Here is a 26,333-nt window from a genome sequence, read left to right as displayed (position 1 = left end):
ATTAGGGGTGTGGGTAGGGGTGTAGGGAACAACACGAGGAGTTGGGGTGTGGGTAGGGTTGTTGGGAACAACACGAGGTGTTAGCGGTGTTGGGAACAACATGAGGAGCTGGGGTGTGGGTAGGGGTGTTGGGAACAACACAAGAAGTTGGGGTGTGGGTAGAGGTGTTGGGAACAACATGAGGAGTTAGGGGTGTGGTTCGGAGTGTTGGGAACAACACGAGGAGTTAGGGGTGTGGGTAGGGGTGTTGGGAACAACACGAGGAGTTAGGGGTGTGGGTAGGGGTGTAGGGAACAACACGAGGAGTTGAGGTGTGGGTAGGGTTGTTGGGAACAACACGAGGTGTTAGCGGTGTTGGGAACAACACGAGGAGTTGAGGTGTGGGTAGGGTTGTTGGGAACAACACGAGGTGTTAGCGGTGTTGGGAACAACATGAGGAGCTGGGGTGTGGGTAGGGGTGTTGGGAGCAACACAAGAAGTTGGGGTGTGGGTAGAGGTGTTGGGAACAACATGAGGAGTTAGGGGTGTGGTTCGGAGTGTTGGGAACAACACGAGGAGTTAGGGGTGTGGGTAGGGGTGTTGGGAACAACACGAGGAGTTAGGGGTGTGGGTAGGGGTGTTGGGAACAATACAAGGAGTTGAGGTGTGGGTTGGGGTGTTGGGAACAATATGAGGTGTTAGAGGTGTAGGTAGGGGTGTTGGGAACAACACAAGAAGTTGGGGTGTGGGTAGGGGTGTTGGGAACAACACAAGGAGTTAGGGGTGTTGGGAACAACACGAGGAGTTAGGGGTGTTGGGAGCAATAGGAGGAGTTGAGGTGTGTGTAGGGGTGTTTGAAACAACACAAGGAGTTAGGGGTGTGGGTAGGGGTGTTGGGAACAACACGAGGAGTTAGGGGTGTTGGGAACAACACAAGGAGTTAGGGGTGTTGGGAGCAATAGGAGGAGTTGAGGTGTGTGTAGGGGTGTTTGAAACAACACAAGGAGTTAGGGGTGTGGGTAGGGGTGTTGGGAACAACACGAGGAGTTAGGGGTGTTGGGAACAACACAAGGAGTTAGGGGTGTTGGGAGCAATAGGAGGAGTTGAGGTGTGTGTAGGGGTGTTGGGAACAACATGAAGAGTTAGGGGTGTGGGTAGGGGTGTTGGGAACAACATGAAGAGTTAGAGGTGTGGGTAGAATTTAGGGACAAGGATGAGGGAGACTAAGGGGTCAATGAAGGGTCAACGGCAGGAGCCAGTGTTTCGGTCAAAGTAGCATCGAACAGTGATGTCCGTTGATGTTTAGGATTAGACTTTGTTTCTTCTTATGGTGGCAGCGATGGTCTTGGGGACAGCACTGGGTGATAGGGGTCAGTTTAGGGTTTATGGACAGGAATGAGGGGAAGTTAGAGGTGACGGGCAGTAATTGAATTATCAGGGGCAGGAGCCAGTGCTTGGGTCGAAACAGCATTGAACCACGATGACATTCAACGTTGTGGATCAGAGTCAGTTGGCTATTGAGATTCAGAGGGATAGTTAGGGGTCAGATTAAGGATTAGGGACAGGGTTGAGGGAGAGTGAAGAGTGAGGGGCAGGGGCTAGTGTTTGGAGTCCAAGTCGTAATGCTCTGTGGTTGACGGCCAGCAGTCCTGGAAGTTGAGTTGGCAGGTGCTGAGGAGACCAGTCATCCCAGGTCAGTGAGATCTGAATTGGCATCCCATACAGGCAGGAGTCATGAGGACTGATGACTCCCTCATGACTCACCAGGTCACCAGGGCTGGAGGTCTGTCTGAGTCTGAAAGGCCCAAAGGTCAAACTAGTGAATGGCAAGTTCAGAAGTTGAGGCTCAAAGGTCAAACCCATGATCAGAAGTCCTGAGGTCAACACTCAAGAGGTTGTCGTAGTCTGGAGAGCAAAGCAGAAGGTCAAATTCCAGAGTCCAGCGAGTCTGGAGGTAGAAAGCCCAAGGATCGAAGACTGATATTGGCAAATCTGAAGGTACAGGCGCACAGGTCCAGTCTGCGAGTCTGGGCCAGAGATTGAGGTTGGAAGACCAACATGTGCCAGTCCGATAGCTCAGGACCATGGAGTTGAGGTCGTTCTGTGCGTGTGAGGGGTTGGGGTTGGGTTTGGAAGGGGCTTGTTCAGCTCTTCTGTTTTACCTCGTTGCTGCTGTCTGTGTTGCTCCACTGAACATTGCAGGCAAGTTATGCTGGCTCTGGAATGTATGACAACACTTGCGGGTTGCCTTCAGCACATCCCTGAGAGTGTTGGTTGTTAACACAAACAACACATTTCACTTTATGTTTCAATATCAATGTAATAAATAAACCTGAAAGCATTAACAAAAAGAACCAGGTCACCAAGCTAAATTTTTGTGCAGCACTTAGTCACTGACCACATTGTAGACCATCTCTGATGTTCACTGCATTGTCACTTAGACATCATAGTTGTACCTACCTCTATCCCACTCCAACAGCTGGCTCCATTTACCTACCACCATGAGTGAATAGCTTGCCCCTTAGAATCCTACTAAATCTTTCCCCTCTCACCTTAAACCTGTGGTAGCAACACACATCAAAGTTGCTGGTGAACGCAGCAGGCCAGGCAGCATCTCTAGGACGAGGTACGGTTGACGTTTCAGGCCGAGACCCTTCGTCAGGACTAACTAAAGGAAGAGTTAGTAAAATTTGGAAGTGGGAGGGGGAGGGGGAGGGGGAGATTCAAAATGAAAGGAGAAGACAGGAGCCGGAGGGATGGAGCCAAGAGCTGGACAGGTGACTGGCAAAGGGGATATGAGAGGATCATGGGACAGGAGGTCCCAGGAGAAAGTTTAGTCTTACAACCACAGAATCATTGATGTTATCTATGTCTCTCATGATTTTGTAAATCTCTCTGAGGTTGCTCTTAGCTTCCAGGGAAAATTTCCTTTATCTATACAGACTCAAACTCTTCAGTCCCTGTAACATTTTTGTATATGTTTTCAGTATCCTTTTAAGCCTAATGACATCCTTCCTATACCCAGATGACCAGAACAGCATATAGTATACCAACTGTGGTCTCACTAATGTTAAATGCTAAACAACCTCTTCACCACTCTGTCTGCCTGTGTCTCAAAGGCAAGAAATTCTATATATGTATCCTGTTCTACAACCCTTTCCATGGCCCTACCATCCTCCATGTAAGTCTGGCCCTGGTGTGAATGACCAAATGCAATACCTCTTTCACTGTCATTACTGTCCATTTCACCACTGATTTTAAGGTTGTTTGCAAACCTATTAATCATGTCAACAGCATTGTTATCCAAATCATTAAGCAGATGATAAAACAACTGCAGACCAAGCAGCATACCACTGATCACAAACCTCCAATCTTGAAAACAACCCACCACTTTGCCTCCTTACACCAAGCCAATTTTTTATCTAATTGCTTAGATCACCCAGGATTCCTGGTGCTCTAACTTTCCAGACCAGCCTACTCTGCAGGATTTTTTCCACAAAACCTTGCTGAAGTCCGTGTTAACCATGTTTACCACCCTGCCTTTATTAATCCTTATAGTCACCTCTCCAAAACATTCAATCAAACTTTGAGATACAATTTCCCGCACATAATGCCAGGAAGACAAGGGTATGAACTTCCGAGACAGAATAGTGTGTACTGGTGCCATTATAAGGTTAATAGATTTCTAGGCACACATTCTTTGCCCAATATGCTACACTTGCACTTTTTAAACTGTCACTTTGCTTTCAGTCAGCTGTTCTTTAAAGTACCACATTGTTATTAATCTAGTATCTATTACACAGGCCAATTCCTTCTTCACATAATTCCCATTAATGTGCAATACTGGAGATTCATCGTCTTTAAGGGGTTTTACTCCCACCACTGAGATGCTGGGAAGAACCTCTAATGATTCACATCATGTTTGTGCCCACATTATCTTGTAAGCCAACATTGCAATTTGTAATAATTTTTCTTTAATAGGATAGATTAGCTTTCTAATGAGGCAATTGGTTAAGACATTGCAAGCTGGTCCAAACAGACCAGAAAGGTCCCATGTTTGAACCATGATCTATGCTGATTTTTTGCTGATCTACAGCTGATTTCTGCCAGGCTAAAAGTGATGACCCGCATTTGGTGTCAGTGATCAATGGTGAGGTACATCGTGCTTATTCCATGTATCATTTCCAGTCCTGCAATGCCCAGTAATAACTGGCTATTTTAACTAGCTGTCTGATAATGCCCATATTCTACACACTATACACAGAATATGGCCTAAATAATATTGATATACAACTGATGAACATAGTTTAAAGAACATAATGGGCTGCTGGCGACGGTGGTAGAGGTGGATACGTTAGGGTTTTTTAAGAGACTCCTGGATAGGTACATGGAGCTTAGAAAAATAGAGGCTATGGGTAATCCTAGGTAATTTCTAAACTAAGTACGTGTTCAGCACAGTATTGTGGGCTGAAGGGCCTGTATTGTGCTGTAGGTTTTCTATGTTCCTATGTAATCTTAACTCCAACAGGAATTTTGTTACAGTTGCGAATAATCCTATCTTGTTTAATTTTGGATGTGAGCATTAGTTTTACTTGTTGAAATGCATTCATTGGCCAGAACCATCTGTGATGTTAATAATTACCAGTGTTATGGATATTATTTTAGCAGAAAGATCAATATCACCTCCTCCAACTTGAGGTCTCAGCAACATATGATTGCAGACATCCCACCTCTCCCGGAAGAGCCGGGAGTCTCCCGCACATCGATAGTGGCTCCCTGATGCCCGGAAATTATATACAATATCCCGGAAATAGATTTTTTTGAGAGGGAGAGGGAGAGGGAGCATCCTGATTGGTCTCCCTTCGTGCTAAGAGTGTTTCCCAACCACCGAGCCATGAGGAAACAATATGATTTGGTGCTATGAAATGATATGAGTCATTTGCATCTTTCCTCATTCCCTGATGCGCACTGTTGAACTTGAACGCACGCGAGGTCATTATTGGCACGTCATCCGTGTCAACGCGGGAAGGAGATCAACTCCTCGAGTTTGTAAATGACGGCGGGCTGAAAAGTATGTTTGACATAACATCTCTGCCAGCATTCTGGATCAAAGTCAAGGCTAAATATCCTGAGATAGCCACGAAAGCACTGAAAATGTTGTTTCCATTTCCAACGTCATATCGCTGCGAAGCGGAGTTTTCTGCAATGAATGCAATGAAAACTAAATTGCGGAATAGACTGGACATAAGGAACCCCCTTTGAGTATCGCTGTCTCTCATCACCCCTCGATGGGACTGTCTTGTTGCAGGAAAACAAGCCCAGGGCTCGCACTGATTCAGCGATATTGGTGTGTTGCAATGATTTTATATGTTCATATGGGGAAAATACACGCCGTGTGTTTAATATCCAAACGCTACTTAAAATGTTATGATGCTATTGACTTATCACCTATATTCCGGTCATGATTAACACCCACCTCCCCCGGTCGGCCGGTCTGCAAGAATATTGTCAATATTAAACCGGTCTGCGGTGCAAAAAATGCTGGGGACCCCTGCTAAGTAGACCTATCAGATTTCTCTGTGGGCGGGCTTTACAGTCGACCTCAAAAATAATGACAGTGCTGCTCGCTGCACTGTTTGCAACAGTGATTTTTCTGTTGCCCATGATGGGTTAAAATGTAAAAGACATGCTGAGGTGAGTTTAACAGGTGTCATTACAGCATAGCTAACGTTATTTAAACTAGCTGGCTAGCTGCTAAGGAGCTACGCTATTGATGTCCTACGTGATGAGGCCAAACTCCCTGCAGACTTGCTTAAGGTTGTAATAGAATAAACATGATAATATAATATAAGCACATATTTTAATGTCACATTTGCTGCATATACCCAACTTGGCTTACAGATTAGACAAAAACACTAAACAAAGTATTACATACACCCTTGGAGGTTGACAGGCGGGGGGGGCATATGGTGTTGCCGGGGGGGGGGGGGCGGGGGGGGGAGTGCTACCTCCCTGAAATGGTGGTGATACCTCCCTGAAATGAGCTTTTGCAGGGTGGGATGTCTGTAATTGTACAACGTCGTGTTTAACCTTCTGTGATTTGCACTGCATCTGATATTCCCCATTAAGTACAATTAATTATGTATTTAATCATCTGTCAAAAAAAGTCAGTAAATTAATGTGCCATGATGAGGCCACCCTCATGGTGGAGGAGCAACATTTTATATTCTGTCTGGGTAGCCTCCAACCTGATGGTATGAATATCAATTTTTCCTTGTGGTAAAAATCCCATTCCCCTCCCCCCTTCTCCTATTCCCCACTCTGGCCTTTTACCGACTCGCATCTGCTTATAATTTCCTCCTGGATCCACTTCTCTTTTCCTTTCTCCTATGGTCCAGTGTCCTCTCCTCTCAGATTACTTTTTTTATCATCCCTTTACCTTTCCCACCCACTTGGCATCACCTATCACCTTCCAGCTAGCTTCCTTCCCCCCCCCCCCACCTTTTTATTCTGGCGGCTTCCTTCTTCCTTTCCAGACCTGATGAACGGTCTTGGCCTGAAATGTCGACTATTTGTTTATTCCCATGAATGCTGGCTGACCTGCTGAGTTCCTCCAGCATTTTGTGTGTGTTGCTTTGGATTTTCAGCATCTGCAGAATTTCTTGTGCTAGTAAATTAATGATACATTTAGTTTAAGAAATGCACAATAACTTCCACTGTTGCTGTGAATTTGATTTGTGATTTTGGCAAATGCTGAAAAAAATTGCATTCAATTAATCATTGCAACCCATATTAATAACTTAACAAAATAACAACTGCAAAAGCAAACATGACCATTCAGCAGCTGAACTATCCACCTGCCTGGCATCCATTCTAAGCTGATTTTATGTTAACTGTTTGGAAAGGAAGTGTAGTTTTTGAAAGCATTTTACATTAACATTCTTTCCCAAGCTCAATTAAGTTGGTTTGCTTGCTGTATTCAATCTTTTAGCTAATTTAAATGATACATCATTTTCATTTCTGTAGTAGGACTGACTAAATTTAATGACTTATGATCATAATGACATGCCAATTAAATATCTAACATATGTATTTTTATACACCAAACAGAGCAAGGCATTTCCACTCATTAAGAGTGCTTTTCAGAACTGGAGACTTATAATGGATTAGTTCAGGCTTTTCTCATTCATAAAACTGTAAGAATTTAATCAAGGCTCACTTGCCTTACATAACTGTAAACATGGAGACGAGGCTTCAGGCACATAAGACCCTGAAGCCATCATCTCTCATTAACTGTTACATAATCACTGTAACAGTTTTTCTCAATGCAACAGTCTGCAGGTATTGTATCGGATTCAATGGAAGGAAATAATGTCATGCTCATTTCGTTCTTGTGATGATATGAAATTTCTGATCGTGTAAAAACAACAAGACAATCAGAGAGGAACTTCATCTGACTGATACTCAATCAGCCAAACAGAAACTTCTTTCCCAATCTAAACATGATGAACAAAATCATAAAATGCCAGAGAAACACTCAGCAGACAATGTAGCATCTATGGATAGAGAAGCCGAGTTAATGCTTCAGGTTCATGTTTTGTTATCCACAGATGCTGCCTGACTTGCTGAGTGTTTCCACTTTCTATTTTATTTCAGATTCTAGCATTTGCAGTTTTATTGATTTTCATGGACACTGAATGGTGTTCAGTTGTATTAGATAATCAGCTTCTGCAGCATCTATATTTCAGATGACAATAGTTTTATCTGATAATTTAAGACAATGGTTTTCTCCATGTACATTTATGCTACTTGTTTTTCCTTTACCTCCTAATTTCAGCTTGTACCATCATCCTATTTATCAATTATTCCTGCCTTCCTCATTTTTACACACTACAGTATTTCATTTTCTTATCCTCTCACTCTTACTAATTCTAATATTTTCTGTGTTAACATAATGTATTCTTTGGGCCTTGAAACAAATAATGGTCAGACCTATTTTAGAGTATTGTATTCAATTTTGATCTCTCAGTATACTAAATGATATTGAGGCTTTGGAACGAGTACAGATGAAGGTAACAAGACTAATTAATATTTTAAAATATCTTATTATTTATAGAGATAACTATTTGGGATATTATTAACGTCTAAGAGGCTTTGAGGGGTGACTGCATTAGAGTTAAAGTAAAAATATTCCAATTAAATTGGTTAGGAAAGACTAGAGATAGCTATTGTTTTCCTTAGCTTGTTTACTTATAATGAGGTAAACCTCATCCATTTGTCAAGAAGGGAATCTTCCCCATGGAATAGGAGAGCTTAGAATTGTACTCAATGGCAAATCAGTGAATTCCTTCAAGTGGGAACTATAACTGTTTCTAACAGTGGCAAAATCATCTTCAAAAGGTAGATTGTGAATTATTATTAGGGTTAATGTTTGCTAAGACCTAGCTTTAATGATGGGTTAAAACACTGTTGTTGGTTTGCCTTCTTTTTTTCAATGTGCTGAGCGAGTCAGCGCTCATTATCCCCTGCAGGAATTCATTCTGTAAAGCCCCCATTTAAAGTATGACAAAGTTATGTTTTATAACCTTGCTGCCTTCTGGGAGAAAACACTCTACTCTTTCTAAAAGCACTTATGACTTTGCTAACAGTTAATGTATATTCCTGCTTTTTTGTTGTTGCTAACATATCATCAGCAGATAGCATATAACCATGTGGTGTCTTCAAAAATAATGTGCTGGCTGCAAGAGCTCGCAGTCTCCATGGCAACCATTCCAACACTTCATCATGACTGTGCCTCTATGTCAGTTTGCATCCTGTCTTGATGACAGTACGTCTACATTGCTTTCTGCTGCATGAAAGTCATTGGTAACTTCCAGTGACTTGTTTCGATAGACTGTATCACAATGTGCACAGGTCCAAAGAGGATGTCAGCAGAGCTTGTGATGTCTGAAAAAGCAGGGCTAGAGTAAGTACACAGTCACCCTGAAATGAGCAGTTTTGGGAAAAGTTATCATTTAGTCTGGAGTAAGGTAATTGAATACTAAACTGACACTGGAAATCAGTTATATAATGAATGCTGAGGGACTGTCATTCAATGGAATTGCTGGAGGGATCAACAAACTTTCCATTTTGTAAATAGGTAATTGATAGATGCAGGGTAGTGGACACTTCAAATCTGAGATTCAATTATTTCACAAACATCACACACCAAACAAAGTTAAACATTACCTCAGTGAAGCAATGCATGCCACTACCTACCCTGCTCGCTGCTTTTTGGACTTATCTGATATTCCATCCCGAGACATGAGCTTGTTGAATACTATGATTCCGAACAGCATGTTTACCTTATGAAGGAAGACCAGCAAGTTAGTAAGGATATACTCACTGCTCAGCAACCAGCTCCCACTAAGCAGTTACTCTCACAATTGCATAAAGGTAGCACAGGCTAAGTACCCCTTATCCAAAATGCTTGGGGCTAGAAGTGGTTTGGACATTAGATTTTGGAATATATAATGAGGTAGCTTGGGATCAGCACCATTTCTGACTGAATTTATTTGTTACTGGTAAGCAATCTTTTTCCCGTTCATCACTCGTGTACTGAAAGTAAAAATTATTACATAACATTAATATAATGTATGCAGCACAGCAGCATTGGAAAAACACTTTGAATCAGCTGTTTAACAACGACAATCAATGGCAGACTTGCTGTCTCCACCAACAATGCTGTGATTTGATGAAAAGGTTACTGTACACTGTATTTGTGTTTTACTTTTTTTTGGTTTTATGTAAGGTGTAAAAACAATTCGCACTGTTGATTTGTTCCGGTGCTAGATCTTCAACAGCAATGATCTTTGCAAACATCAATTCTTCATGTTCAGCAGATGATTTAACTTTAAAATGTTTAACATGTTTAAAAATTTAATACCGTGATTTGCCTTAAATTCTTGCAACCAGATTACTGAATATTCAAAATTACCTTCAATTCTCAGTCTATCATGATAGATCTTTGCTTGTTTCATAAACAGCAGACCATTAAGCACCATATGGTCACTCCGACGCTGATGGATGCATTCTTTTAATACACGATCAAGATTTTCAGTTTTCACTTTATGCGGTGTTTTTCTATTTTTCATTAGCTTCTCTTCATTACATATGTGAGGTCATTTCTCAGAACAGTCTGTGGTGCGCAGAGACCTGCCCATCGCCTGAGAACCTTTCCAGTGCTTTGTGGAATTTTTTACTTCTACTCATGTCAGCACTCCAAAAAATTTCCGGTTTTGGATAAGGGGTACTTAGCCTTTCCTCAGGAATCATAATATTAAGCTTCTGCAGTTGCACTATGAGCAACTTCAGTACTATAGTCATAAACAGAACACTGATAAATAGTGGGAAACTATTGTGTTGCAGAGAATACTTTCTGTGGTACACTACAGGAATTTGGAATGTGGTTCATATGTGATCCTTCAAGAGCTTTCACAAATGCTGTTCTATAAAACATTAATAATGTTTTGTTGATCAGTTACTTTGAATCTAATTGGGCAACTTCACATAACCAAAATACTGGACATGTTTTCAAGAACTAACTGGTGGCAGGTCATTAGTTTTGATGGCTGTGCTGGGCAACATCCCAGAGAGATCTTGATGCAGATCCCTCTGCCCATTGCTTCCACTGAAAAACACTCACTGCTATTTTCATTATGTCCATGGTTTTGATGAAATGTGAACAAAGTACATTTACTTGTATGATTAAAATTTGTTATAAAATCAAGGCAATGTACACTAATGGATGTACTAAAACCATTGATAAGCAATGCGCAGAAAACAGAATCGTTAAATTCTGTTCCTATGAGTTATAATACAGAGTAGCATTCTGTATTCAGTTCCCACAAAATAATGAACACAATGTAAAGTGTTAATTAGTCCACATGACATTTTCCCCACATCATATAATCCATGTTAACTACAGCATTAAAACATAATCTTTACCAATACAATGACTGCGGCAGGTCCAACAAAGGCATAAAGGAGGCCTCCTTCCAATGACAGCCAGCAGCTGAAAGCGAGAACACACCCATTCTCAGTTAGTTTTAGACAGACACTCATCGTCATCAAAAGAAGGGATTTGCTGTTTTACTAAGTGGCACAACAGATGTGGGTTGTCTTTAATTTCTATCCTTCGCTTTACTGAGAATATTAACTTTTGCTTGGATCCTTCCAATTCCTCCTAGAATTTTCAATAAAATCAGGAGTTCTTTTCAAGGTGAGGGACTGAATCAAGAGAAGGAACCATATTCTTTTGTTTCAAGTTGTTTTAATGATCATCCAGCACACTGACAATAGCTTTAAAAAGGAACAAGAGCAGTCCTTCAGCCTCTCCAATGGGCTCTATAGCATTTATTGATTTATTGAAATTCAGTGTGGAATAGTCCCTCCTGGCCCTTCGAGCCACACCCCAGCAATCCTCTGATTTAATCACGAGAAAATTTACAATGACCAATTACCCTACCAATTGGTACTTCTTTGGATTGTGGGAGGAAACCAGAGTATCCGGAGGAATGCACATGATCACAGGGAGAACGTACAGACTCCTTACAGGCAGGAATTGAAGCAGGTTGCTGGTTCTGTAGTGTTGCGCTGACCACTACACTACCATGTGGGGCAGAATAGGAGAACTGAAGTACAGATTCGCTATAATATTACAGCTAATCCATACATTAATTCTCCTTTCACCCCTTTTGATTTTTTGCCTGTACTACTTTACACAATAAATATGAGTTAGCATAATGGATAAAAACAGCACATTCAATGCTGTAAAATGGCCAAAGGCGTTTCACAGAAACATTATTAGGCAACATAAGAAATAGTATGGATGAAATAATCTTGTCAAAGATTTTGGTTTGAAGTAGTATCTTGCAAAAGGAAATGGAGTCAACAAGGCAGAGGGGTATAAGATTAAAATTTCACAGTTCAGGAGTGTAGCAGCTGATGTAATGGATGCCAGTAGTGGGGTGATTAAAAGCCGAGCACTCATAAGTGTTGAAGGAACACAGACCTCTCACTGGGTCGCAGCAATAGTGACTAGTACTGGGATAGAAAGGATTTCAATAGAAGGATGATACATTTAAAATCAAGGTACAACTTAACTGAGAGCCAGCAAGCACAGATGTGATGGGTAAATGGTACCTAGTGTTGCTATGCACCTGGGCAATTTTTATAACATTTGCTGACTCCATCTCTAGCTCTCTCGTTCCTGACTTGGTTAGTCTAGTTATTGCGATGTCCAGCTGGCTGGCCTCTCGTATCCTTACCATCATAAATTTGGATTGCTCTGACAGAATAAGAGAGATCAGCCAGGAAGTAGAGCAGGAGTCAACAAATGTTCTGAAAATATGCCATCCACAGATCAGGGTTAAGTATGAGATAGAATTGTAAGCTTCTGGTTGCACATCGGACTGATGCCAGAAGTGAAAGGAGTCAGTGTTTAGGGGAAGAATCTCAAAGCAGAGGCTGAACACAACGACTTCAATCTTCCTGAAATGTATCCAGTGGAAGTTACTGCTCGTGCATTCTCAGATGTCACATCTTCAGCCTGACAATTTGGACAGTGAAGGGGCTAGAGCAATGGTGGTGAGGTGAAAGTCTACATGTGAAAACTGACTTAAAGGCATTAGAGGTTAAAGCCATTGGCTCTTTGACTCTGGACTGCCTTCCTATAAGATCCTGTACTTTTCCACTTATTCAAAGTTCAAATTAACTATTATAACAGTACATATATGTCACCATATACAACCCTGAGATTCATTTTCTTGCAGGCATTCACAGTAAATACAAAGAAACACAATAGAATCAATAAAATATTGCTCCCAACACGGACAAACAGCAATATACAAAAGACTACAAAATGTGCAAATAACAAATAGAAAAAATTCTAATAAATAAGTAATAATTATTATGTGCTCACTTCCTACATTTGATTCAATTTATAAAATTCTATCCATCTGTGCTCTGAATGTACTCAATGATTCAGTGAACAGGTTGAGAACTGAAAAGATTGACAACTGTATTCATGAAGAATTTTTCCCTCAGTTCTAAATGGCTGGCTGCTGGTTGTATCATGCATCCCCCAACCCACTTCCCTTCAGCCACACGTTTCCCTTTCAGTAATATATTAGGATCAATTACAGTGTATAAGTCAGCAAACAACTGACTACCTTTACTTCATACCCACTGTTTTGTGCGTCATATTGATCACCTTTCATTCTTCCAAACTCCAGTAAGCACCTGTCAATGTTAAATCTTTTCTCATGGGATAACACCCACATCTGAGAATCAATCTGGTGAAACTTCAGTGCATTGACTCCTAGGTAAATATTTCCTCCATTAGCTAGAGACAGGGTTTGCACATATTGCTCCCAAAGAGGTCTCACAGAACCCTACAGCAGTTATACTATATTTCCTGATGTCTGCACTAAAATCTCCTTGCAATTAAATAATTAACCTTCATAATTATCTGTTGCATTGCATATTTGTCTTCTGTGACTTTTGAGCCAACACTGCAAAATTTTATTTATTGCCTTTTAAAGAATATTCCATTTAGCACACTTCTCTTCAAAGTGGATAAGTAATCACTTTCCATTGTACATGACTTCATTTGGATTTTGTCCCATTATCTTCATGTCCTCGTCATTCACCCTCCTAGCTCTGTATCTTGAGGAAACATGAATATATTGTTGCACGTCCCTTCATCTAAACCAATGGCATAAATTGTGAATTGCTCAGGTCCCGGCTTGATCCCTGTGGAACTTATTGGTGACAGCTTGCCATCTTAAATACAGCTTTTTATGTAAAGTGCTGCTTACATCATCAAAAGAACTGCTGGATTTGTCAACATGATTTCTCTTTATAATACTGAGGAGAGCTACTAGATGTAATACATATGAGTTTAAAAAGGTAATTGATTTACAAAAAATATCACATAGAATTTGATATACAAAGTAGGGACTGGCTTAGTACTTTTGCCAACCAGCCTCATTCAATGTTCTCTCATTCTTGACCCCATGGATAATTCTCTGCTGTGCCAGCTCTAAGGTCTTCAAATTCTTTCTGAGGTGTACTCCTGAAATCTGGACACAACATTCCAATTTCGGAAAGCTATTGTCATCATAAGGTTTCTAACTATCTTAGAACACAGACACAGAACATTACAGCACGCCCATCAGGGTCTTTTTATCTTTGTAGTTTCTTAACTACACTCACAAGGATCTTACACCCTCTGATCCCATGTCACCTCTTTCTAAGGATTTGATCATTTTTCTTACCAAAGCAGCCACACCAGCCCCTCTGCCTGCTGTGACGAGAATACACATAAAATTAAGATGTTAGCATCAGTGGCATCAGCAGTTGGTCTGCCACCTGTCCTCAGGGGAGGGAGAGATAAGGAACAATGGAGCAGCGTCTGGAGATGTGTAATGAAGGGACGGGGGAGAGAGAGCTGTCAGGAGCGGCTCCCCCTTTGAACCCTGAACTGTTTGAAGTGATGGACAGGCGATCTGGAGATGTGTAATGAAGGGACGGGGGAGAGAGAGCTGTCAAGAGCGGCTCCCCCTTTGAACCCTGAACTGTTTGAAGTGATGGACAGGCGATCTGGAGATGTGTAATGAAGGCACGGGAGAGAGAGCTGTCTGGAGCGGCTCCCCCTTTGAACCCTGAACTGTTTGAAGTGATGGACAGGCGATACCCCAGCAGGGGGATAAAAAGGGACAGGTTCGCTAAGGCAGGACACACACGACACCCGAGGTAACGAGACCCTGGAAGCGGTGCACCTCTCACGAGTCGGTGGGAAGTACCGGACCTTAAACGCACAGGGTGGAAAGGTACGATCAGCGGGAATCCGGTGTGTGTCCGCCCTCGCTTGGGTGCCGGGTTCACTGCAGAGGATCGACCGCATCTGGAGGAGGGGTCACAGTTGGTGACCTCAGGTGACATCACAAAGGACCTGCCCGAAAGCTGCTTGTGAGCAATATCGCCGGTCTGTGAGTGGAAGCCGTGTCTGAATGATCAGTCGTTCTCGTTCTTTCTCTCCCTCCCCCCACGTTGTCCATCGCCATGGCAACGATTACTGCGAACTGAACTAAATTGGACTGAACTTTGTGTCACTTTGAAATTTGGTCATTTACCCCTAGACAACGATAGAGCTTGATTGATATCTTAATTCTGTGCACATGTGTGGTTATCATTACTGAACGGTTGCATTTATTATCCTTTCGATTACTGTGTTGCTTGTTTCTTTAATAAAACTTTCTTAGTTCTAGTAATCCAGACTCCAACTGAGTGATCCATTTCTGCTGGTTTGGCAACCCAGTTACGGGTACGTAACACTGCCTATCTGTCCTTTCGATACATTATGTATTTTTGGATATTCAGCTCACAACTATAATCTTCTTTCAGCCACCACTCAGTGATGCCCACAACGTCATACCTGCCAGTCTGTAACTGTGCTATAAGATCATTTACCTTATTCCGTATTCAGCATGCATTCAAATATAACACCTTCAGTCCTGTATCCATCACCTTTTTCAATTTTATCCCCTTTTTACACTGCATTTCATCCCAGTGACACAATTCTACCGTATCATCTGCCTGTCATTGCTGACAATCTTACTACACACTGCCTCTACTTATAAACCAGCCCTAACACACCAGTTCCCATCTTCCTGCCAAATTAGTTTAATCCATTCCCAACAGCTTCTGCAAGACTGCTCGCAAGGATATTGGTCCCCTCTGGGTCTACCGATGTTTATAGAACCCTCAAAATTAACGCAGAAATTGATAGCACCATTAAGAACGCTTAAGGCATGTTGGCCTTCATTAGTTGGAAGAATGCATTGAAAAACCATGAGATAATATTGAAGATGTATAATCCTCTGGTTCGACAACATGTGAAATATTGTGTTCGGTTCTAGTAGCCTCATTATAGGAAGGATGTGGAAGCTTTCGAGAGGGTGCAGAGGAAATTTATCAGGATGCTGCCTGGTTTAGAGATCATGTCTATCAGGAAAGGCTGAGTGAGCTAGGGCTTTTCTCTTTGGACGATGAAGGGCAACTTGATAGAGACAATGAGGCATACCTAGAGTGGACAGCCAGTACACTTTTCCCAGGGTGGCAATGGCTAATATGAGACTGTACACTTTTAAGGTAATTGGACAAAAGTATAGTGGGGAGGTGAGAGGAAGTTTCTCTTTACAAGGAGTGGTAAGTGCATGGAACACACTGCTGGTGGTGATGATAGAGGCAGATAGATTATGACAATTAAGAGATTCTTAGGCAAATGTTTGGCTGGTGGAGTGGACTTGGAGGCAATTCGAAGCAGCAGAACTGAGGCAAAGCAGAGTTGAGGTGGCGGGTCCCAGGCCAGAGAGCATATTGAAGTGGCAGGAATCGGGCCTGAAAGCCAGGGATGACCTGTTATTTGACCAATTTAAGCACTGGACCAGATTAAAAAGGTCATGGTGTGGAGGCTGGAGATGAGGATCAGGCTGGTGTTCAACTGACCGCTTGTGAGGTTTACTCGTTATTGCCCTGAAATGAGGTAACTAACAGGTTCCTGGATTGGCTGTGACTGGCTTTGTGGCTGTGAACTCACTTTTGTGAACTTTAGTCCTGAATGTTTTTTGCTTATTTTTATTACTTGCACTATTTTTTCTTGCGCATTAATGGTTTTTGTTTTAATGGGTCCTATAGGATTTCTTTGTTTTGTGGCTGCCTGTAAGGAGGTGAATCTCAAGGTGATTCATACTTTGATAATAAATGTACTTTGAAATCGCAAACACGAGGAAATCTGCAGATGCTGGAATTTCAAGCAACACACATAAAAGTTGCTGGTGAATGCAGTAGGCCAGGCAGCATCTCTAGAAAGAGGTACAGTCAACGTTTCGGGCCGAGACCCTTCGTCAGGACTAACTGAAAGAAGAGCTAAGGGTCTCGGCCCGAAACGTTGACTGTACCTCTTCCTAGAGATGCTGCCTGGCCTGCTGCATTCACCAGCAACTTTGATGTGTGTTTCTTGTACTTTGAAATGCTTGAAAGAAAATTGGAGGGTTTTGTGGGATGGAAGGGTTAGATTGATGCTGGAGTAGATTTAAAAGTCAGCACAACATTGTGGGCTGAAGGGCCTCCACTGCGTGATTTTTAAAATAGGAATTTTTTTCCTTGACTCCAAATATACTGTGTGACATGGCTATTCTGTCTACAAGGTCAGTGGCAAAAAACAGATCACATATTCCCAACTGTGGAATATGCAAAAATACCATTTCCTTATGTTATAGGCTGATAAAATTTTGTTAAAAGCTCTTCATTCTAACCATTAATGATGTAAATAGTGGATTAGGTGAGATCTCACAGTTGTGCCATTTCTGGATATGTTGGGTAAGTGGAACTCCATTAGAAATAATAGATTTTGTTGGTAAAAGCTGGAAATTGGCTTCCTCATTTAAAAGGAGTATTAGCAGCTAAGTTCAAGGTTAACTGCTGCAACACCTAAAATATTAAAAGACCATTAAAATGAAAACCAACACCCCAGCCCTTCTGATGTAGCTCATGAGGGATTTTAAATAATTTAGTTTTCAGCTTCTCATAATTAGTGGAATTACTCTAGAGAGTAAACAGCGTTAAACAAACCTGGCAGGTAAATGAAATTTGGGTATCTCTGAAGACCAGGAATTGCAGTGATTATTAAAATATCATGAAAATATTATTGTACTGCTATTGCAATTATTTTTACCTTAGCAAATTCTTTGATAAAATTATTGATTATTAACACCAGATTTAAACTGGGGAAAATTATTTGAGCTTTTTTTTAGTGCAAATAGTGATTTTATGCATGCTTTTTAGAAGTCCCATCCATCAGGCAACTGACTGGGCACTACCTATTGCAATTCATCTGAACACCCCTTTCTCTTCCTCATCTTATTTCTCTCCGATAACGATGCTATCAAAAAGCAGAGTGCCTATTACCTACTTACTGAAAAAAATAGGATCAAAAGATCACAAATTATAACCTTTATAATTAATTCACAGATCTACAATATATCATTCTGAAAGGAGTGAAACCAAAATGATTTAAAGGGTCTCCAGAGATGTCATTTTTATACGTTGGAAATCATCCCTGTAATTTTCATTTCTACAGAACTTGGATTTGTGCCAGGAGTGATATTTCCCTGGGAGAGCCATGTATTGTTCTCTTCCACGTCCCTATTTTTTGCTATTCTGCCTCTTGCCCAACTCCTCATGGGGAGCTGGCATGGAGGGGAGGGGTCACTGCTCTGTGAGTGGCTGTGTGAGTGTCAATGCTACTGTTGACTGAGTCTTTGATACATGTAGGGGTGTTAGGGGTGTGGGTTTAACATCTCCTAAAGCAAAGCATGCAAATAATTTCTTAAAGTATACCTACACAAAGTTGTGGATGCAGCCCCGTGCTTCACAGGAAAAGCCCTCCCCAGCACTAAACACATCTACAAGGAGCACTGTCACAGAAAAAGCAGCATCCATCATCAAAGACGACCCCGACTCCCACCAACCCGGCCATGCTCTCTTCTTGGGCAGGAGATACAGAAGCCTTCGGTCCCACATACCAGCTTTTCCGAACAGTTATTAGCCTTCAACCATCAGGATCCTGTATCATAGTGGATGACTTTATTCACCTAAATTCTGAACTGATTCCACAGCTTAATGAACTCACTTTCAAGGACTCTACAACTTACGTTCTGAATTTTTATCTATCTATCTATTAATCAATCTAGCTATCGATTTATCTATCCACCTGTCTTTCTATCTACTTATCAATCTATCCCTCTCTATCTATCTATCTCCTTTTCTCTATACATCTATCCATCTATCTATATGTGTATCTGTATATCAATTTATCATTCTATCGATATAGATACCATCAAACATACATGCTATCTATCTTTCTATTTATCCATCTATCTGAATATTCATCTTTATATCTATTTATCTATCAAACAATCTACCTTTCTATCTATCTATTCATACACTAATTATTATTTGTTTTTCTTTTTATATTGTACATTTTGTCATCTTTTGTGTATTGGTTGTCAGAACGTTCTTTGTTTGTGCGGAGTTTTTCATTCATTCTATTGGGTTTCTTTGTACCTGCTGTGAATGCACATAAGAAAATGAACCTTAGGGTAGTATATGATGACATATATGTACTTTGATAATAAATTTACTTTGAACTTTGAATATCCTAATTCTGTTGTCTACTGTCGGCTTTCAGTTTGGCATTAACACAACAAACAGAGTCAATTGATGTTCCAGAAGTGTGGGTAATTCACTTTGCTTCTATGAGTGTTTGCCACTGATGACTGTGAACAGGCAGGGGTAACTAGCCAATTGCTCAAAAATATAAATTTCATTGGCATTTAGGGGAGGAGTGACTCCGTGATGGAATACAAGGCTCATGTATTTCTACAAATACTCACTAATTGGCTGTTCCATATCCTTTTGCTTTGGTAAAGCCCACTGAAATGGCCACAATCAACGCAGGTAATCCTGAGGAGAAATATTGAGAAAACAAGCATGAAAACCACTAGGCAAATCACACCTGGGAACTTCAGCAGTTATATAATTCTGAGACTTTCTAGGCTGCAGCCCAGGATGTTCAGCTTCATCATCTATCACTGTGAGGTGTTAGTTGGTGATAGATAAACAGCAGGCAAAGCTAACGAGATTTGAGCCCTCTTGACGTGTCAGGGACCAGCAGTGTACCTGGCCGGGAACTGAAGACCTGTGCTAACCGACTGGCTGATAGTGCTACCCCCGAGCAACACATTTCATGTCATATAAGACGGTGATAGGAATAAAGCAGATTCTGAATCATGTTTTTCAGTATGTTTTTGTCTTATGAAATTTGATATCCACCAAGGTACACATATCACGTACCTAATCATCACTTGACAACTGTATCACACTTTAAAAGTTTCTGGTAATATTATTTCCAATTTGTATCCACAACAAATAAAAAGCTTGGAATAGTATTAGAGAATTACTCTATATTTTCTTTATTTAGATACGTTGGTGCTGACCTAGCTGATGTGCAGCAAATATCTTAGTGGCAGCAAAGTGGGTTACTCCTGGTAGGTCACTGAAGGCTAAAAGGCATGACAACCCTGCTCGAGTACTATCTCAGCAGCTGGTATATCATCCTGGACTACATTGATCATTGATCACATTTAACAACAAATCAATGATGAAGTGCTTATGGAAGAAGCAGGAAAAGGGTCACTTGGATCCAGATTCTCATTTCCTGCAGATCCATGAACAAATGAGACAAACTACAAGGAGCCCAGAGCCACAGTGGAAGATATCTGATTTTCTTTTGCAGCACTTTGCTATATCTTGCATGCCATTCAAAGTTTGGGGAAGCTGATCTGAGTTACATGTCATTAACATGGCTGCTATGAAAGCTGTGACCTCACTGGATGTGGTGTTATGTCAAGTTCCACAGAGTAGTGAGTGGAATTGGCCTGTCTCTCTGGTCTCTGAACTCCACATCCAGCCATGAAGCAACTCAGTGCAATTTACTCCATTACCTTGAACATAACGATAAGCTTTTGGCCAAGTTATCCATTACACAAAGCATTTTGTTTATCTATTTATATATATATAGCACCCTGTTAAGATCTTTACAGTTATGCTGTAGGTATTTCAGTTCTGTAAGAGCAGTCTATTCTGCTTTCAGCCTGTATGGGTTTGAGCTGAGATGAGAAGAGGCTTTCTTGTTTAACCTAGAATTTATGGTGTCCACCATCAGGATGGTGAAAATGGGAGAAGATTCTGAAGGACACTGGTGTGGGGAAATCCCATTTTTTTTGCGGGAGCTGAGAGAAGACAGTAGTGAAGATGGCCGAGGATGCTGTTCCTGTTGCACAAGGTGCTTCATGCAGATGAACGGCTTCAAGGAGGAAGGACCGTGGGACACTGTTTCTTTGAGATGGATTTTGAATGACATTCGGAAGCTGGTGTGTGCTTACACGCAGACCAAAGGTCCAGCATGTGAGTGACAGACAAGTTCAAGATGACTGTTTAAGAATAATGGACCCTTTTTGTTTTTTGCTTTCTTTCCTTGAATAACTGTTTGCTTAAGTTAACATTCTTAAACATACTTCTTTATAATTGTATGCAGTGTATGATCTGTTATTTCTTGCTGACGGACAATTGCCAGGGACAGTAGGTCACACAGCATTCACACAAACTGGGGTTTGGGCGGACGAGACATCCCAACCTCAGAGATTTATCAGGGCCAAAGTCGTATACGCCCTAGGTGTATGAAGCCTGAGAAAGGTGGGTTTCTCGCTGTGGAGTCCAGTGGCTGTTAGCGAGGAGCTAATGAGCTGCATTTCCAGAGATGCCCAGTAAAGAGGGATTTCACATATATTCTTAAGAAGTATTGCTCTGCAAAACATCTTCATCTGACATCTCTCCAGCAGAGCTATGCCCTCTAGCACGTTCTCCTGCTGTGGATGCTGCACATCAGTGCCTAATGTGGCAGTTTTGTCGAACTTGTGTTGTTCCGATCTTGAATACCAAGTGCCATCTGTTCTGCTTACCTAGGGAGTTCTCCTCCATAATCCTGACCGCAGTTGACATACCATCAACGGCTAACTATAATCAAGCGCTTAAGGTACTGCATGATGTTGTCTCCCAACAAGAAAAGTCCATCCCGACACATTTCAAGTTATAGTCAGGGTCTTCAACCAGGCTCGTTTGAAGAAATCCCTGTTCGATTACCATCAGCATATACTGTAACCTGTAGCACCAGAGGTCCCAACACACTAGACCACAGCTAAACTAAGATACGGAACGCCTACCATTTCATGCCCAAATTGCTTTTCAGGAAATCAGATCACTTGGCTGTCCTTTTCCGGCCTGCATACAGGCAGAGGCCAAAGAGCAAAACTTCAGAGATTAGGACAACCAAGAGGTAGTCACTGGAAGCAGAGGAGTGCTTCGAGTCGGTGGACTGGGCTGTGATCTGTGGATCCGAATGAATATATCATGATTGACACAAATTTTATTAAAGCAGTTGTAGGTGATTGTATCCACACAATATCAATCAGAGTCTTCATAAACCAGAAGTCCTGGATCCACAATGATTTGCTGAGGGCCAGATCAGAGTGATTCAAGTCTGGTGATGAAAAAAGTTACAAAAGATCCAGATATGATCTACATAAAGCCATCTCACAAGTGAAGTGACAATTCTGGACAAAACCTGAAGGATGTTTGACAGTTGTGACAAGGCTTTGTTACTATCACCGCTTATAAAGTCAGGCCAAGCGACATAAGTGACAACAGGGCTTCATTTCCAAATAAGCTCAATGCTTGTTTTAACCATCAAAACTTGGAGGAACCATCATGGACCCCCACAGCCCTCGACGATCCTGTGATTTCAGTCTCTGTGGCATGAGCGAGCAGCCTTCAGGGGGGCGAATCCACGAAAATCATTTGGCCCAGACGGGGTACCTGGCCGAGCACTAAAGACCTGTGCTGATCAACTGGTTGGAGTGTTGCTTTGGCAGTCTAGGGTACCCACCTGTTTCATGCAGGTTTCAGTTATACCAGTGCCTGAGAATGAGCTGAGTTCTTTAAGAAGTGGCATATGAATTTTAATGTAAAATATATTGAGGCTGAAAGGCAGATGATGATATGGTTTTGAATATCATAGCTTTGAAATGTTCTTATGTAAAGTTCAGATGTCACTCGCATTTGATAAAGATCGCATAGCTCATTAACAGAGTGAAGCATTACATAACATTCTCTTCTAGGACAAGATGGACAAAAAAAAATGTATCAACAGAACTTGACCAGGAAAGTGGAAACATAATGCTTTTGTGGCTCTGGAACCACATCCTGGGATGGGATCCTTGGTTGTTGTGATTTTGACCATGATGTGGCTTTCTTCCACACAGTGTAGATGACATTGTAATTGCCCTTCATGTCTTCCATGGAACTTACATTTACCATTCTAAGACTCTTAATTATAATCAGCATTTGTGCTAAAAATATAGATCACCAAATTAGCTTTACCAGGCATATTTAAATGAGTGTAATCACCCACTATGCCCAAAACTGCATGCTTAAGGTAGCTTTTTGAAACAGGCACGACTCCTTGCACCTTCTTTGCTCCTTTCTCCCGATGGAAATATAAAGATGTCATCTCTGCTGAATACAAGATGTGGCTAAAGGAAAGCTTTTCTAAAAAAAGATTTAAAGCTGGAAATCATTAGAATTACAAGCACACCAGCTTAAATTGTTTGCATTTTTAATAACATCTATCTTCTCAACTGGCAGTTTTTATGGGAATCTGACTTCATCTGGTCCAGTTTTCTTTACCATACAACGGACAAAATTATTCTTTTTGTAGAAACCAATCTCATTTCATTTTAATACTGAAATGAACTTGCTTGCCTTGACTTGTTTGAACATACTGGATAAAACAAATGATATTTATATTAACATACTAACATTTGGAGTGGGAAAGTAGTATTTCTGAATGGTAATAATGGGGATGTAGCCAGGCAACAGTAATATTCACTGTTGAATGTTGAAAATCTCTGGTTGCAGCATTTTGGCATCAGGTACCAAAATGAAACTGCAACCTGATCACAGATCATTGCAGCAAACTGCTGACTTAATAAATCTACCCCTGACTTGAGCTGAGTATTTTTTGTTTACTACTAGGCTAAACTTAAGCTTCCATGAGGTTTCAGCAACATAGCCAACAGCTGCTCTTCTTCAAATAAATCCATGAAATTTTAAATGCCAGCAACATTGAAAATAAAAGAAACAAAAATACTCTGATGTGACAAATCTGAAGAAAACTAGAAAATTCCAGAAATACTGACAGGTCTTTGCCGGCACAGGACAAGGTATGAAGTGTTTGGAGAAAAATCACATGTTATACCTTTATTTAAGGATAGCAGGAAAAGGCAAGGTAATTAAAAGCCAGTGACTGAGTGAGAAAAAAGAAACGTATGACCACATTAATGGAACTATATTACAAGACCACCCAATGGTCAATGGGATTTAGAGGAACAAATTTCTAGACAGATCACAGACTGTTGCAAGAAACATAAGGTTGTTATAGGAGGTGACTTTAACTTTCCCAACACTGACTGGGACTCCCATAGTGTAAACGGACTGCATGGGATAGAGTTTGTCAAATGTGTTCAGAAAATTTCCTTAATCAGGATGTAGAAGTCCCAACGAGGCAGTGTTCGATACATGATCTGCCATCAGAGAAGACTCAGGCCAAGTGACAGAAGTTTGTTTCTCGGTACATTTTGCATCTCGTGATCATAACGCAGTAGTTTCAAAGTAACTATGAGAAAAGATAGATCTGGTTGTGGGTTGAGATTCTAAATTGGAGAAAGGCCAATTTCACAAGAGCAGAAAGGATGTGGGAAATGCGGATTAGCACAACAGTTTCCTGGCAAGGGTGTACGTAGTGAGAGGGAGATACGAGCTTCATTCTCTCAAAATGTTACTTTTGAAGGCTTCCCACTTTTGAGTGGCATTATGATCACTAGATACAAAGTGATCCCCCACACAGATGTCCAGCACCTGCCCTGTCTCATTCCCTAATATATGAGTAGAGCACGGTTTATTTACGTACTGATTAAGGAAACCTTCCTGAACACACTTGATATGCTTCTGGTAAGATGGTGACACGTTTGATCATAAAAGCTTCTTCAGGGTCAATAAAAGGTACTATTGTTCCTTTTGAATGGTCCTGCTAGACATTAAGAATTGAAAGTACTGTAGCTCTACCCCATTAGCGAGTTGCAAGGACCAGGCCTGAAGCTGTGGTGTTGCCTGTACACAGCAACCAGGAGAGGGGCACTGGAGCTGATGCGCTCCACTGGGGGTGGTGTGGTACGTCAGCGCTGCCCCATGGTGTTTGCTTGGCAGAGGACTAGCTATATTGTGGTTTGACTGCAGATTTCTGCTGCATTCATGGACCCAGGGGCTGGACTATATATACCTTTTTTGCGCAATTGTATTTTACTGATAGATAGACAGATAGATACTTTATAGATCCCAAAGCAAAATACACTGTCACAGTAACATTACAAGTGTGCAGATATACAAATATTAAAAGAGAACTAAGAATAAAAAATAAGTTACCTCAAACAGTCTAACAGGAGGGGGTCATCACCTCTCCGGCTATAGGTTGACTCATTATAGAGCCTAATGGCCGAGGGTAAGAATGACCTCATATAGTGCTCTTTGGAGCAGCACATTTGTCTTAAACTATTACTAAAAGTGCTCCTCTGTTCGGTCAAAGTGGCATGCAGAGGGTAAGAAACATTGTCCAGATTGCCAGGATTTGCCACAGGGTCCTTTGTTCTACCAGTTTGACTCCTTTAACACAGCTAGCCTTTCTAATCGGTTTATTGAACCTGCTAGCATCACCCCTGTTGATGCCATTGTCCCAGCACACCGCCACATAGAAGACTGTACTGGTGACAACAGACTGGTAGAACATGTGAAGGAGAGGTCTGCATACTCCAAAGGACCCCGGTCTCCTCAGAAGTTAGAGGTGACTCTGGCTTTTCTTGTACACAGCCTCCGTGTTGGTGCTCCACTCAAGTCTGTCATCCAGGTGCACCTCCTTGTAGGTTCTCACCATCAATAGTAACAGGGAGCAGTGCAGGCTGTCTTCCTAAAGTCCATCACCATCTCCTTTGTCTTACTGGTGTTGAGCTCTTATATGTACTTGCTATCTTCGATGTGCGAGCACTTGGGCCCAGGCTGTAGAGTCGCTGGTTTACAGCCGCCAAGAGAGAAACATTGGAGCAGGTGTGCCCCACTGGGGGCAGCATGGCATGGCATCCAGGCTGCAGTTGATGTGCCCCCGCCCCCCCCCCCCCCCCCCCCCAGTTTGCTCATCAGCTGTATTGATGTTTGGGTCTGGACTATATATTTTTTTGAGTAGCTGTATCTTACTGATACTTCTATGTGCTTGCTATGTGTGCTTTGTGCTATGTGAATGTGGGTACGAGTACTATGTTTTGCACCTTGGCACTGGAGCAACTCTCCCGTTTGGCTGTATTCATGTATAGCTGAATGACAATTAAACTTGAATTGAACTGAAACTCATCACATTTAGTACTTTTACAGGACGGCTGTCCCAATTAATATATGGAAAGTTACAGTCACCAATTATCGTTATATTTTGTTTCTTGCATCAGTCTGCAATCTTTCTACAAAGTTGTTTCTATAAATCCTGCGGACATTTACAGGTCAGTCAAGTGCTGTGGTTTTCTGAGTCTCTG

At 41.5% G+C, this 26,333-nt stretch overlaps 1 protein-coding gene across 1 annotated transcript in view; it reads right to left on the bottom strand.

The window, feature by feature from the left end:
* The window catches only part of LOC140190525 (adhesion G protein-coupled receptor B2-like), a 1,142,782-nt gene that overhangs the window by 175,848 nt on the left and 940,601 nt on the right, over positions 1–26,333 (bottom strand). Inside the window, exons 21-23 of the mRNA XM_072247176.1 lie at positions 19,479–19,548; positions 10,966–11,032; positions 9,238–9,323 (exon numbers count right to left, since the gene is read on the bottom strand). Coding sequence (XP_072103277.1) covers positions 9,238–9,323; positions 10,966–11,032; positions 19,479–19,548 — 223 coding nt within the window. The remainder of the gene's footprint in view (positions 1–9,237; positions 9,324–10,965; positions 11,033–19,478; positions 19,549–26,333) is intronic.

Source organism: Mobula birostris, chromosome 30 (genome assembly GCF_030028105.1).
Source record: "Mobula birostris isolate sMobBir1 chromosome 30, sMobBir1.hap1, whole genome shotgun sequence".
NCBI classification, from domain to species: Eukaryota; Metazoa; Chordata; class Chondrichthyes; order Myliobatiformes; family Myliobatidae; genus Mobula; species Mobula birostris.
This window is presented reverse-complemented; position numbering and strand designations above follow the sequence as displayed.